Below are 15453 nucleotides of genomic sequence, written 5' to 3' on the forward strand. Positions count from 1 at the left end.
AGATCAATGTGCTTCTCCTAGGAAGAGTGTATAGATTACAGATAGCACATTTTTGTTTCCTTGCTTGTGTTTGAGGCTTTTGAATTTTCTTGATTGTGGTATCAGCGTGTTCTTGCACTGCCATAAAAAACTACCTGAAACTGGGCAATTTATAAAGAGAAGTTTAATTGACTCACAGTTCCACAGGCTGTACAGGAAGCATGGCTCAGGAGGCTTCAGGAAACTTAGCATCATGGCAGAAGGTGGGAAAAGAAAGCAGGGGAAGCAAGCACATCTTACATGGCTGGAAAAGGAGGAAGAGAAGTGGGGAGGTGCCACACACTTTTAAACAGCCAGATCTCATGAGAATTCACTCACTATCGTGAGAACAGCAAGGAGGAAATCTAACCCTATGACCCAATCACCTCTTACCAGGTCTCTCGTCCAACACTGGGGATTATAATTCAACATAAGACTTGGGCAAATCCAAATCATATCATTTCACCACTGGCCCCTCCCAAATTTTATGTCCTTCTCACATTGCAAAATACAATCATCCCTTCTCAACAGTCCCCCAATTCTTAACTCATTTCAGCATTAACTCAAAAGTCCACAGTCTAAAGTCTTATCTGAGACAAGGCAAGTTCCTTCCACCTATGAAACTGCGAAATAAATAACAAGTTAGTTACTTTCAAGATACAGTGGGGGTACAGGAATTGGGTAAATACACCCAATCTGAAAGGGAGAAATCAACCAAAATAAAGGGGCTACAGGCCCCATGAAAGTCTCAAACCCATCAGTGCAGTCATTAAATCTTAAAGCTCCAAAATAATCTTGTTTGACTCTATGTCTCACATCCAGGCCACACCGATGCAAAGAATGGGCTCATAAGGCCTTGGGGATCTCTGCCCCTGTGGCTTTGCAGGGTACAGCACCTTTGGCTGCTTTCACAGGCCGGTGTTGAGTGCCTGCAGCTTTTCCAGGATCACAGTGCAAGCTGTTGGTGGATCTACCATTCTGGGGTCTGGAGGATAGTATCCCTTTTCTCACAGCTCCACTAGGCAGTGCTGCAGTGGAGACTCTGTGTAGGTGATCCAGTCCCACATTTCCCCTCTTTACTACCCTAATAGGGGTTCTTCATATGAGCCCTGCTCTTGCAGCAGACTTCTGCCTGGTCAAAGTCATTCAACAAGTCTCTAGGAAGTTTCAAACTCTCCCTCAACTTCTTGTCTTCTTCTGAGCCTTCCAAAACTGTTCCAACCTCTTCCCATTACCCAGTCCCAAAGCTGCTTCCACAGCTTTAGACAACCAAAGCTCTGCCCCTTAGACATCCTATAAGATATTGTGAGCAGAATTTGTTGTCCCAGAGTGAAGTGGAGAGAAGCAAGTAACTCTTTGGAAGGGATCATAAATGGGAAGAAAGAAGAATCAGGTCAGACCCAGGTGAGTTTTCCATCAATGCCTACTTTGAGGATTTCTTATTTTCCTTCTCATTTCTGAGGAAACTTATCTCTAGGTTACAGCTTTTTAACTTTCCCCCTTCTTGATAATTCTCCTTAAATAATTTTATCATATTATTATCATTTTATGATATATAATTAGATATTATTTGTTATATTGTGTTTATACTTATAAGTTTAGTATATATGTATACATTTCCCTTTCCTTACCTTTTTCGTAAAGAAAAGATGTACCCTTGTACATCCAGGGGCAGGAGTTTTAGGGAGAATGAAGGGTTAGGGTGGCTTTCTCTGCTCCACCTCTTGGTTAATCCTAGTGGACAGGGAGTAGTAGCCCATGGTGGTGGTTGGAACCAGGGAGCTGGCCAGCAGGAACCAGCAGGGCAGTGACTGGGAAGTTGAGAGAAGCTCTCAGAATGACACAAAAGGGTACATAAACAGATAGTTTAGGACAGGGAGTAAGGTTAAGAAATAGCATTTTTATTTTATGCTAGAAGAATTGCATATCGAAAGGTAGAGAAGCTGACACTTGGATTATACAAGGTTAAATATTGGCCCTCTGATATGGTTTGGCTCTGTGTCCCCACCCAAATCTCATCTCTTAGCACCCATAATCCCCACGTGTTGTGGGAGGGACCCACTGGGAGATGATTGAATCATGGGGGAGAGTCTTTCCCATGTTGCTCTCGTGATAGTGAATGGGTCTCCTGAGATCTGATGGTTTTAAAAACAGGAGTTTCTCGGCACAAGCTCTCTCTTTGTGCCTGCCACCATCCACATAAGATGTGACTTGTTCCTCTTTGCCTTCCACCATGATTGTGGAACTGTGAGCCACGTGGAACTGTGAGTTCTCCATTAAACCTCTTTTATTTGTAAATTGCCCGGTCTTGAGTATGTCTTTATCAATTGCATGAAAATGAACTAACACACCCTCTAAAGGAGTTAGGGGAAAAGTAAAGATAAAACAAAACAGAAAATATTTTGAGTTTTTGTTTTGTTGCTCATGCTATCCAAAGAGAAAAGATAAGAAAATCTGTTATTTGGTGTGTGAGGTGGTTCTTCTGAAGCAAACACTGTAAAAGACAAAGTTAAACAGGCAAGAATGATTTTATTTAAGGTTATTGCAATCAGGAGGAGAGGCCAGAACTCAGCCTGAACTCAAGTCACTGAAACAAAGGAAATGGGAGGGTTTTTAAAGGTTGGGGTGAGCTAATGCCAACTACTGGAGGATATTAGGGGGAAATCAATAGGCCATCTGTGTTTGCTAATTGGCTTAATCCAAAGCAAAAATAAGCTCATATCTTTATGATAGGAGGTGTTTTTGCAAATTGGAGCAAGGTGCTTACCACCCTCAAAGGTAGCTCTGTACACTCCTTCCACAGAAACTAGTAGATACAGGCACTATTTGCCTTAATGATTACATTTCAAAGGGACGTCCCCCAGGCCACTGAGAAAGACAGTCCTGGGTTGTTAAACTGGCAAGAGGCTTCTAAAAGGATTTACAGCTCAAATGGATATATAAAGAAATTAGAGTTACATATTCTAAAGTAAATGCTCCACAAAAAAGGAGGTTAGGGGCCTAGAGTTAAGAAGCTTATCTACAGTTCAGTTGAGCCCAGTGGAAGGTTAAGGCCATAAAACCATCTTGGTCAGTCCAAATAACTGGTTATCCAAACCAATGGTCAAGACCAGTGCAGAAGAATGTACAAGTCTGGTTAATGCTATCCTAGGGCTTCCCTAAAATCTTTGAGAAGCGGAAGGCTTACTCCTACAGCCTGGATGGGACCGATTATTTGCATGGTATCTAGTGGGTTTTCTGTGAGGGATAAAGCATTGTTGCCACTTATCAGTACTGTGGTGGAAGTATAATTGGTCATCAGAATGAGGTGGACTATGAAAGTTCTAACCATTGGGCAGTGGAGCTGAGACTTTCTGCAGAAGGACAGTAGTAGAGCCTTAGATCAATCCTGTGACACCAGAAGATTTTGCATCCCTGAAAGGTGATAAGAATCTACTCTGGACAACAGGAGGAGGCAATGGGTTTTGAAGATGTGGGTTTGAGGTGAAATTGGAACACATAAATTGAATTACTTCACAGCTAGGGAGGCTGGAATTCAGTGAGAAAGCCCTAAGCTGTAGTTTTTGGAATTAGACTGGGTGTAATAGATGATGACAAAACCATAGACTAAGGAGTCCCTGAGGGAGATATAATCCTTTAATCTTACTTATTGTCTTCTCCCAATGTTAGTTCAACTGAAACTTGGGGGAGTTTGGAAGAAATAAAGATATTCTAGCCTTAATTCTTTCCTGCAGCACTTGGTTTTCCTCTGTGTGCTTCAGGATTAAGCAATGTTTATAGACATCCCTCTGTTATCTTGTTTTGCATCTATTAAATAGAGCCATAATATGCAATTCTCTTTATCTTAGAATATTTTCCTTCAATTTTACATAGTTAAAATATTGGATTTGTGGCATTTTATTTTTTGATTCCTCAATGACAAAGGGGTCATCATTAATACCTAATGTCACAAGATTCAGAAAACACAAATTTTGGAAATTTCCTCCTCAAGTCTGCTTTCCTTGAGTAATTATTTGTTTAATGGTTTTTCCTGTAGTGTGTCTAAGCTCCATTAGGGTAATGATGATGCCAATAGTTTTCACAGCTGTACTTCCAGGGCCCCTCACAGTTCCTGACAAATCAGAATCCTAGACCATAGAAGGCCTACGGGAACTCACCTTATGAGTGATGCTCTGCTAATAAAATTTGCAGCAAAACAAAGTAAAAAAATGTAAATTATTTATTCTCAGATGGAAAGTAATTTCACACTTATTATTTTTGAATGTCATAAAATGAGTCCGTGGCTTTGAATTTACAACACTCACATCCATATAGTGGCTGAGAAGAAGCCAAATTAAAATAGAATTTATTGGGTGGCTTATCTGGCTGAGTTTTCAAAACTGTTTAAGTGTTTGTTCAATTAAACCTCCAAAGAGCACTTGATGGAATGTGTGATTACCCAATAGTGCAAATGGGAAAATTCTGTAGTCCAGATAGAAGAAATTACTTTCCAAGTTGACAAAACATTATAACTTGATGTTCCATTTCTGTGTTCAGAATCCTTTCTAAACAACAGGATGCATCTACCTTTCCAAACTGGGGAGCAAATGATTTACTCAGGAAGATAACAGGGTGTTTTCAAAATATTTCATATAAGTATGGAGCCCAAAATTACAAGTATGGAGCCCAAAAATTGGATGAAAGCCACCACCTGTCTTATATTGTAGGTGACATAAGTTCTTTCTGGAAGTTTTCAGTGGGTTTATTTACAGACATTTATTAAAATGAAACATTAAAAGACAAATTAATTGAGGTAAATAAAAATGTGCCTATGCTAGCACTATTAATAACAATAAAAATTGGCATCACTCTAATTGAGCAACAATTAAAGAATATTAGTATAATTAAAATCTTTATAAGTGATGAAATTTGAGACCAGACATCTAAATTCATATTCAATATAACTATATTTAGAGATCAAGAAAATGTAATAGTGCATTTCTAAGTGAAAAAATAATATATACAATAAAAGTTGAATATTATAATAAAACATATATGTACATGTGTGATTATGTATATATATTAAAACTAGAAGAATATAATTATATATATATATATTTATATATATTTAATAGGTACCTCTGAGCTGTGAGATTTTACACCTTTTAATTTTATTTGAATATTTTTTGTTTTGTATATTTCTATTTCATTTTGTATGTTTCTGTTTTTTTTATATTTCTATTTAGCCATTTCTATTGGTATGTTTCTACTTGCTCCACCTCCCTCCCTTTTTTGTATATTTCTATTTTATAAATTTTCTAAGTGAGCATATATTTTCTTTGTATAAAAAAAATAGCTTTTTACAGAAGGAATGGTAGAGGCCAGAAGTTCAGATAACAGGAGGAACTTAGTTACAATAACATATCTTCCCTTTTAAAATGGCAAAGGCTCTGGGTTACTACAGGCACAAGGCTGGATCTACTGCAAATGGTATCCAAGGATGTCAATCTGTCATTGCAACCTCCTGACCAGCCTTCTCTTTCTTAGATGTTTCCACACGTTTTTTCATTCTGGTCCTAATGCTGGTCCTGGTCCTGATACTAATTATTGTTGTGAAACATGTTATATTCTTTCTGCTTGCTCTCTCCTACTGTGGTATGTTTTCTCACACGATTGACTCTCTTGAATTGCCTGCTAACGGCTGCCCTTTCCAGTGATCTGTTCTAACCCCTCTCAGGTCTTCCCCTGCTGAGGTTTGATGCAATCTGAAAGATGGATCTCCAGGGCCTGCTCAGTCCAGCACACCATGCCTCAGTGACTTTTCTCTCCTACGCAGCAGTTACTCTATTTCCTCCTGGGGCCCTAGTACATGCTTCTTAAAACGAGCACATTATATTCCTCTTCCTTTTCTCTTCTTTCTGAGGTGGGTCAGCTGTGGCATGAGGGATGGAGAGAGTGGGCCTCTGTGTTTTGCTTTAGCTTTCTGGCTGCAGCTGAACTTCTATTGTTCCTGTTCCACTTCTGGAGGAACCCAGGGAAAATATCAGGATGAGGTGTGTTTAGCCAAACATGGTGTCCCAGATTGTGTCAGGAGTAGGCACGGTAGGCAACCTTGCATAGTGTGCAAAGAACTTCAGTCATCCTGAGAGTAGAATACTCTGGCTACATTTTAATGTCTTAAGTAACACCTGTCACATTATAGCATATCAGCAGAATTTATATAAATTATCCATTGATATGTGTTGCAGACAGAGAAAAAAGCATAGAGAACATATGGAAGACCAGGCTACTTTTGTAGAATTAGGAATGGAGGCACAGTTAAATGTGGTCCTTTGTCAGACCCCGAACACTGCAGATACCATTCTCTGGGGTCAGAAATGTTGCTACAAGGAAAGTCCAGCCGGAGGGAGTATTTCCTCACTGACTTTTCCCATTCTGTGTCTGGATTAAAATAGCTGTGGGACCCCAGTGAGATGGCAGAGAATGATTTTTCTCCCTGTGAATGTCCTCAAAGAGTCTAGGATTCAATGTCAGATGATTCTCAGTATAGGCAAGAATGCCTGAATCATCAGAAATTTTTGTCTTAATCCAAAGAGATATTCTTTGCTTGATGAGCAAATACAGACCTACTCCATTTATTGAGAAGTTCATGTTGTCCAGGGACCTCGATAGCCCCATCTTTTTTTTTTTTGCATCCCCTCAAAAAATAAATTTAGGTGAAGTTTCAGGTAAGGAGTTGCTTTTTCATGACATGTAAAATGTTTTTCCACTAAAATAATACAATTATGCCCATAGAGTAACCTATGATTTACTTCTGAGTATTCATAGATCTGTTACTGAGCCCTATACTTTTAATCAAGATAGTTATTCAGAGTTTAAATTTTTAAACATTTGTTTCTGAGGAAGAATGGAATAGGCTTTCCAAATACACGGTACTGAGGATAGAATGGGCAGAGTGGAGATGGCTCTTCATTGTAAAAGTCATCTTAAATCCTGATTGTCTCTACTTCAGTGATTGTATTAGAGGGAAACAACCTGAGACAATATCTCGGAGCATCATTCCAAGGACACACCAGGAGGAAAAATGGCCAGATCTTTCCCACTAGTCTCACGTTTGCCCTTTGTCTTGATACATTTGGTGTTATCTTCTGGTGAGTAATTTAGCTGGCCTTGGCCAGAAGTTGAAATTGATTTGTGGGATTTTACATTGTAATCTGAGAGGGAATGCTTTGAAATTGTTCTTTAACTGGAATGTATATATATATACACACACACACACACATATATACACACACATACAAATTATCCACTGACATGTGTTGCAGACAGCATATATATATTTATATATATATATATATTTATTCAGAGTATATATACATATATATTTATATATACACTCAGAGTATATGACAAAATGAATCAGTCTTGCCCATTGAATTAGTCTTGTAGACTCTCTCTCTCTCTCTCTATATATATATACACATACACACACATACATATATACACACACACATATATATACTCTGAGTATGCTCAGAGTATATATATATATACACACTCAGTATATTCAGAGTATATATATATACACATACTCAGAGTGTGTGTGTGTGTATATATATATATATATAGAGAGAGAGAGAGAGAGAGAGCGCGAGTCTAAAAGACTGTGATTCAATTGGAAGAGACCTTTGTTTTGTCATCTTTTGCATGCAGATTATGAGATTTAACTCATGAAGGCAAAGATGCTTGGGTAACTCACTGAGGTAACATGTAAAAGTGATTAACAATATAATATGCATACATCAGAGCACATCTTGAAAATTTGGAGTGTTTGAAAATGATTTGCTGTATATTTGACTGGACCATTATCTTTTACGTTCTCTTCTAGAGGAGAAATCATGTAGGGAGTCATAAAGAGGCCTAGCCTCAAGGGCTGCAGAGCTTGCTTTTTCACATATTTACCAAGAGTATTACCCAGGTGTCTTTTCACTCCTAAAAAATACGAGGATTGGGCCAAAAGATCACTTTAAAGTTACAGCATTGCTTGTTTCTTTCATACATAACCAGCTCTAAATCCTCTCAAGTCCAAACTAATTAGAAAAATTATTTAGTACTTTGGACTGCCAGCCTTTATGAAACAGTGACGCATCTATATAGTCCCCTGCTGATATCAATTAGGAGTAAAAGAATTATTTCACATTTTAAAAAATGAATGAGTACAGGTATAAATGAAATAATGTTTTCCATTCCTGCAAGCTTCCTTGATAATAAATTAGAACTCTTTTATTCTGCCGACAGATTAAGCTATGATTTAACAGGAATTAAATTCTGTAACTATTTTCATATATTCTCTAGTTTCAGGCCCTAGACACTGGTGGCCACCACATGGAATTATTAAGGTAATCTTCCATTAAATTTCCCCCCAGGACTGACATTATAATATGAGGTCTTTTTTTTTGGAATTGTTACTGTGGAAACTTAATGCATCAGGGTCACCCGTAATAGTCTTTAAGGCCTGTTTGTATGAGGGTGGTGGATACACTGCTGAAACAGCCTGGAATCAAGACAACATTCAGTCATACATGTACCAGAGAACCCTCTGTAGTGCCTGAAAAATGTAGAGTATTGGCAATTGCCGGGAGCATGACAGGTTCTTAAGAGCCTATGGACTTGGGTATAACATGGTCCTGGCTCTCAAGGAGCTCACAGTTTGATGGAAAGAATGACTTAAAAGAATGCTTCTGGCCCGGCGCGGTGGCTCAAGCCTGTAATCCCAGCACTTTGGGAGGCCAAGACGGGCGGATCACGAGGTCAGGAGATCGAGACCATTCTAGCGAACACGGTGAAACGCCGTCTCTACTAAAAAATACAAAAAAAACTAGCCGGGCGAGGTGGTGGGCGCCTGTAGTCCCAGCTACTCGGGAGGCTGAGGCCGGAGAATGGCGTAAACCCAGGAGGCGGAGCTTGCAGTGAGCCGAGATCCGGCCACTGCACTCCAGCCTGGGCGACAGAGCAAGACTCCGTCTCAAAAAAAAAAAAAAAAAAAAGAATGCTCCTAAATGTCTTGAGATGTACAGAGAATGCTTATGCAACTTGTGAATGCAGAAGGCAACTTCTGGATATGGATGGAAGAAAATGTGAAGAAACAGTAGATATCTTAACAGAGCCTCAAACTATGTGTGCAACTTGGATGAGGGCAAAATGGAGACACCTTTTGATGTCATCGATATTGGATAAGTGAGGGAAAAGATGAATGAGGGATTAAACTTTTCATTCTGATTCATATTTGCATCCCTGTATTCCTTCCCTTTAGAGGTATTAGCACCTTAAGCTTTTGTCTAATTCGTAAATTTTAAATTTTATTTCTTCTTTGTAAAAAAGTCAGTCATGAGTTGACTGTTGAGAAAGATATTTTGAGGGCAGCTCTACCTTCAACAGACCTGGGGATCAGAATGTGAAGCTTGTCAGAGGCTACTGCCCCAGGAAAAGGATATGCAGAATTTGTCCAGGATTTATACCCTGGTCTCATAAAGTTCAGTTCTGGAATTTTCTTTTCCAGAAGTTTACCTGCAGGATGAGTTCACCTCATGCCCATAAATCCATAAACAATAATAAAGGCAATCACTTTTACTTATTTTCTTTAAAAAATATTTATTAATCACCTGTGCTGTGCCCTAAGATACACTATTGAGGAAAGCAGTTATATTCCTTTTCCTCATGAACCTTGCAGATAGCCAAAAAGGGAAGAAACCAGCTATGATTTATGGTAAATTTTATAAATACAAGAAATAAAATGGTATGATAGAGAATATCTGTTGAACATAGAGATAACTGCTATAAACAATGGGTTCAGGCAAGGTTTCTCTGTCATGTGGATATCTAAGGTGAGACTTGAAGGATAAAAAGGAGCCACTCAAGTGGAGAGTGGGGAGAAAGACCTTACCTACCTGGGTCACTAATTGAAGCCCTCTGTGACTGGAGCACAGACAGAATCCCACAAGGGTGGGATTCTCACCTGAAGAATGCATATCTTCCTCCAAAGAGAGAGAGAAAAAGAAGCTGTCTTTATAGACAACAATAGAAACTGTTCTTCCTCTTGTCTTTGATAAACTGTATATTCCTTCAGATTCAACTATTTTACATCTCATTTATTCATTTGGCAAATGTTCATATAGCAATGACTAATGCCAATATATGTGCTGGGCACATAATGACTAGCCTAATCAGACACAAATCTTTCCCTTCTGGGCTTATAGTCCTTCAGGGGTGTGGGATTAGTTAAATAATTACACAAATGCATTGTTACAAACTGATTAAAAGTATAAAAACAAATAACAGAGAGTTGTGACTGTATTTTAATAAATAGTTCTGAGAAAGTGGGTTATAACCTGAGCTCTAAAGATTATATTATATGAGAGAGTTCAGGTTGAGAAAAAATATATTTGGTGAGGTGGTCATGACACTTCAGAAGACCTTGAAGGGAGGGAAAGATAAAGAATTTATATATATAAAAAACTAACAAACAAACTTACTAAAAGGACAGAAAGCAAGATAGTATCAGGTAAGGGCAGAAGGTTTGGGAGGTTCCAGGTCACGCAGGGACTTTTAGCTCATAATAAGAAATACTTTTTTATAATATGCAATGAGGTTCAATGAAAGACCTTAATCAAGGAAATAAAATTATTCAATAGAAGTTTAAAATGTGAAACTTCAGGAAATGAGGAATAAAGGAAATGGAGGGATTAGTTGGGTAACGATGGTGGCCTGGCCATGATGGTGGTGTTGGATAAAAAGAAGGAAGAGGAATTTCTAAGTTAAAATATGACCCCTTCTTTCCAAATTCCTAGCCAAAATTTTCTCCTACTTTGTGTGTGGGGTATTTTATCTGTACCAATCTTACGACACTTATGGAGCCCCTGAGAACACTAGCCTCAAGCTTCATAATCCCAGAGTCACTACTTCAATTCATCACCAGCACCGGCATTGTCCAGAGAAGAACTTCCAATGAAAACAAACATCCCTGAGTCCAGTTCCCTGAGGAGACATGTCCCTTCCTTTGTTTTTGACTTTTTCTACAGTGTCAGGGCAATGAGTGTTTTAAATTAAGACACGTGCATTCTTCCATTATTGATCTTCAGTTTTCTCTGCTGAGCTGTCATGGAAAATCTGTAACAATCTTTCCAGATCTAATAGTTGGGACATAAAGAAGATTGAGAGAGAAGCCCCAGATATCATCTGTTTATCCACTCTTCTTCTTCTTTTTTTTTTTTTTAAACCATAGCATAGTTGGCCATTGTTCTCCTTTATTGAGAAGGTCCTGACAACCAGGGCATCATATTGTTACCAAATAGGATATATATATAGGTTCTAGTTGGCTTTGTGGAGATGGGAAAGTGAGAGCGTTTGTGAGAGTGGAATATTGTCCTATGCTTAGAATTTTTTTTTTTTTTTTTTTTTAGATGGGGTCTCACTGTGTAGCCTAGGCCGGAGTGGAATGGTGCCAGCATTGCTCACTGCAGTCAAGTGATCTTCCTGCCCCATCCTTCTGAGAAGCTGGGACTACAGGCATGCACCACCATGCCTGGCTAATTAAAAAAAAATTTTTTTTTGGAGAGACAGGGTATTGCTCTGTTGCCTAAGCTGATCTTGAACTCCTGGGCTCAAGCAATCCTCCCACCTCCGTCTCCCAAAGTGTTGGAATGAAGGCATGAGTCACCATGCCTAGATTATGCTTAGATTTTCCTAGTAAAGTTCAAAGGTGACCTACCTGTCTAAGTGGGGTTCTAACTGTGTAAATCTTTTCAACTCAATTTCAGGTGAAATGTCCAGATGAGAAAGTAAACTTGAGTTGGTACAATGGAACAGTCAACCCCTGCCCTGGCTTATATCAACCCATCTGTGGTACCAATTTTATAACCTATGATAATCCCTGCATCCTGTGTGTTGAGAGCCTGTGAGTACTCTTTGGGGAAAAGACGGGAACTATAAATATGCTTGTCCATTAAAATTACCATCTACCGTTCCTATCAACTACATCAACCTTGAAGCCAGGAATTTGCTCCAGTTCACACAGATAATAATCAGCCCCCACTCAGAAAAGCACATAGTAATTGAAAGTCCACTGGATTAGAAAGTAGACTCATTGTACCAAATGACATTCCTCAGGTCCATTCTGGTATCTGAGCCCTTACATTCCCATATACCAATTGATTGCCTTCCACTTGAGAAACTCTCAAATATGCCTTCAGGTCCTGAATTATTTTTTATTTTAAGACAAATTGTAATTTTGCTTTCTCTTAAATATCTTCACCCTTTTATGTGTTTGAAACTCTGAACTACAATGATGAGTTAATTGCAAAGTTTGGATCTTTTATCTGAGACAGTGTTTAGATTTTTGGATTTATGTGACATAAATCAGTGATTAGATACTGAAATCTTACAACACAATGCTTTCAGCTTTGATTCCTATATGAGTGACTGCATTTCACAGAGAGAAAAATTTTCACTATGGCATCAGACTGGAGCCCTCAGCCCAATCATTTTTTAAATTTTGTGCAAGGAACAATGACAGGACTGTGCAAAGCTCAGGTCATCCCCATTAATGAGTAATTCAGTCAAAGTGTAAGAGTATTAACAGAATAGTTGAGAATTGATATGTCTCACACATCACAAACTCAGACTTGATTGCATAGCTTAATTTCAAAAAGAGTGTAGCATGTGTCATATCTCCAGTGGCATCTTAGAATCATGGAATGATAACTAGGTAAGAAATCCAATAATTTTGTCTTTTGTCATTAGTCAATTCCCTTTATACTCTAGATCTTAGTTTTTCCAAATATAAAACCAGGTTTTAGATAAGATAATTTTAAAGGTATTTTTGTAGTTCTGACATTGTATTACTTAATGAAATGTTTGTTCTGATACTTCCTTTAGGAAATCTCATGGAAGAATCAGGTTTTACCATGATGGAAAATGTTAGCTGCATGGCCTTGAATGTGGAAGATACCTTCTTTTTTTTCCCTCCATGTCTCCAATCTCCTTCTTGCACTTTTTACATCTCCTTGCATTTGTTCTTGACAACAAAGAGCTATCACTATTGAGCTTGTAGCAGATTGTTTAAAGTTCCTTCCATGGACCTCTCCCCTCACTGATTGATTGCCTTCCATAGTCTCCCTAATAAATAAACTTTTATGAAAGTCTGATTTGACTTGGGTGTCAGAGCTAGGTCTAAAAATCTCAGAAGTAGAAGAAATTCAGAATTTGAGTCATGGGTCAAAGGCAAATATTGAGATTAATCATCTCTCTAATGCTAATAACACTGAATTAGTCTGGTCAAGCCTCCGGATTGTCTTCCAAAGAATGTGGCAGAAATTTCTTCCATATTCCTTTGGCATTTAAAAAAAAAAAAACAAGTAATGGAACGACAGGACGTTGTATTCTGCTTGTAGGATTCCTGTTGCCTAACTTCTGCAAACTCATCATTAAACATCCTCCCTTTTGGACTCAGCCTTGAGACAGAGGTATTTACACATGTGCAGCTTTGATCAACAAGGCCCCACATTCTCACCGATCCATTTTGTCTAGAAGAACACCTACATTGTTGGTATCCATAAATGTCTCATGGGTCATTAGCCTTTTCCTTAAATTCTCTGGACACATTTTAACCCCTAAAACATATAGGGACACCTTTTTCTCTGTTACACTTCATATGTATTTTTTACTTCTATATGTACAGCAGACGAATAATATGCACTAATATGCTCTCTTCCCTTCAGAACTTTGCTCCCTACTGGCTTGGGAAAGAGCAGCTATTCTTCCCCTCACTACCTTGCAGGGCTGTGGTCAGAGTGTGTACATGTTCTGTTAGATCTTTGATCTTACGTCCCATGCTGATCACATGGTGAATACATGGCTCCAGTGAGAAGGAAACAATCACTTTTCTTGTGTCATATTTAGAGTTAATATCTCTGGGAAAAACTAGATATTCTCTAGCTTTATAGCATGCCAATTTCCATTGCTCCAAGTCCTGGGCTATGCAAGAACACCAAGAACTTCAGGGATCCTGGGAGGATTGTTTTCTAACATTATTGCTGTATCTTTGTTGACAAATCTTTACTTCTGCAATAATTAATTTGCTGTTAATGTCATCAAGCGAATTCTTAAAAATCTCAAATAGGCACTTTTAATAGCCTTGCATGAGATCTGAGCTCTGTTATCTCTAATCCTCTCTAATGACTCTCTCCTTACTTTGGGTAGTTTCTTCATGCACAAGCACCAATTGTTAACCTTCTGATCCCTTTATCCAGCTCTCCTGTGCAGTAGTCCTGCAGATACCAGCCAGTTTAGTCTCTATTTCCTTTCAACTCTATGTCTTCAACTCATAATTGCTTCATTGAGATTGCTTTTTTTGATTTCTAGAATCTCTTGCATTGCAAAAACCAAGGCCAACTACAGAGTTTAACTTATTTATTTTCCATCTGTTAGGGATCTGTCCTTCAGTGCCTGGTGTCCTAGTGTCATTGTTTTACATATTTGGTCTATTTTTGTTGTTTCAGGTAGGATAATATATCTTATCTGGTTTTTCTTGCATCATATTGTTTGAAAGTAGAAGTTTACTTTATCTTTTATCATGCCATTGTTCTTATTTTTTGTACTTCTTTTTTCTATGCTACCTCCTAAAGTCTAGACTAGAATACATTGTCATTATTCTACTCTAAGAATTCCAATGGATGAGATTTGTGCTCTATAATACTGCAAATCTTTTTAGTGGATAAGAAAGCACTGACTTAAACTGTCAATGAATAACAGTAAAAAGATCAGTAAAAGTAACATATTTTTCTGTCATTTGATAGTAGGCATTCCCAAAGAAGTGAAGGAGATCAGCATACATCTAAATGCAAGATGGCTTCCTTCTCATGCAGCCCCTAAGGATAATTTTCACAGGTCTCTTATGACTGCTAACGTAAAAGGAACATCCCCCTTTTGTGGTCCTAGCTCTGATAGTCACTGCCTGTGCTCTCATTTTTTTTCTCTCTCTCTCCCTTTGTCTTTGGCAGGTGACTTCAAATTCCTCCCTCTGATTCCCTGTATATTTTATCCTTTGGTTATTGATTAGCCCTAGGTTTTAGTCATTGGCATCTTCCAGCCCACCCTGCTTCCTCTGCATGACAAACCCACTCACATCTGTATTTACTCTGTTGCCTATATACGTATAACTCACTTACCCACGTCATGAGACTGTACCCACATTCTTAGCATCAGACACTGGACATCTTTACACACACACACACACACACACACACACACACGCAATTTAATGAGTTTGGACCTATGCATACAACCTTGAAAGCATCGTCACAATCAAGGCAGTAGACATATCTATCACCTCTAAAAATTTTCTTGTGACTCTTTGTTTTTATTACTGCTGCTGTTGTTGTTATTGTAAGAAAAAGTAAC

The 15453-nt window shown here is 38.4% G+C and overlaps 1 protein-coding gene across 1 annotated transcript; it reads left to right on the forward strand.

The window, feature by feature from the left end:
• Nucleotides 1-5898: 5898 nt before the first annotated feature.
• SPINK14 (serine peptidase inhibitor Kazal type 14 (putative)) lies at nucleotides 5899-13196 on the forward strand. The gene is made up of 5 exons (XM_001096505.4): nucleotides 5899-5920; nucleotides 7010-7148; nucleotides 8353-8396; nucleotides 11814-11950; nucleotides 12931-13196. The coding sequence occupies exons 2-5, from the start codon at nucleotides 7082-7084 to the stop codon at nucleotides 12974-12976; spliced, it is 294 nt and encodes a 97-aa protein (XP_001096505.3). The 5' UTR covers nucleotides 5899-5920; nucleotides 7010-7081; the 3' UTR covers nucleotides 12977-13196.
• The last annotated feature ends 2257 nt before the right edge of the window (nucleotides 13197-15453 follow it).

The sequence above is a fragment of the Macaca mulatta genome, chromosome 6 (assembly GCF_049350105.2).
Source record: "Macaca mulatta isolate MMU2019108-1 chromosome 6, T2T-MMU8v2.0, whole genome shotgun sequence".
NCBI lineage: Eukaryota > Metazoa > Chordata > Mammalia > Primates > Cercopithecidae > Macaca > Macaca mulatta.

Coding starts and splice junctions, on each gene's coding strand:
- SPINK14 (XM_001096505.4), top strand. CDS start 7,082: ATGGCCAGATCTTTCCCACTAGTCTCACGTTTGCCCTTTGTCTTGATA. Junction 8,397..11,813: donor CACCACATGGAATTATTAAG/GTAATCTTCCAT, acceptor ACTCAATTTCAG/GTGAAATGTCCAGATGAGAA. Junction 11,951..12,930: donor ATCCTGTGTGTTGAGAGCCT/GTGAGTACTCTT, acceptor TACTTCCTTTAG/GAAATCTCATGGAAGAATCA.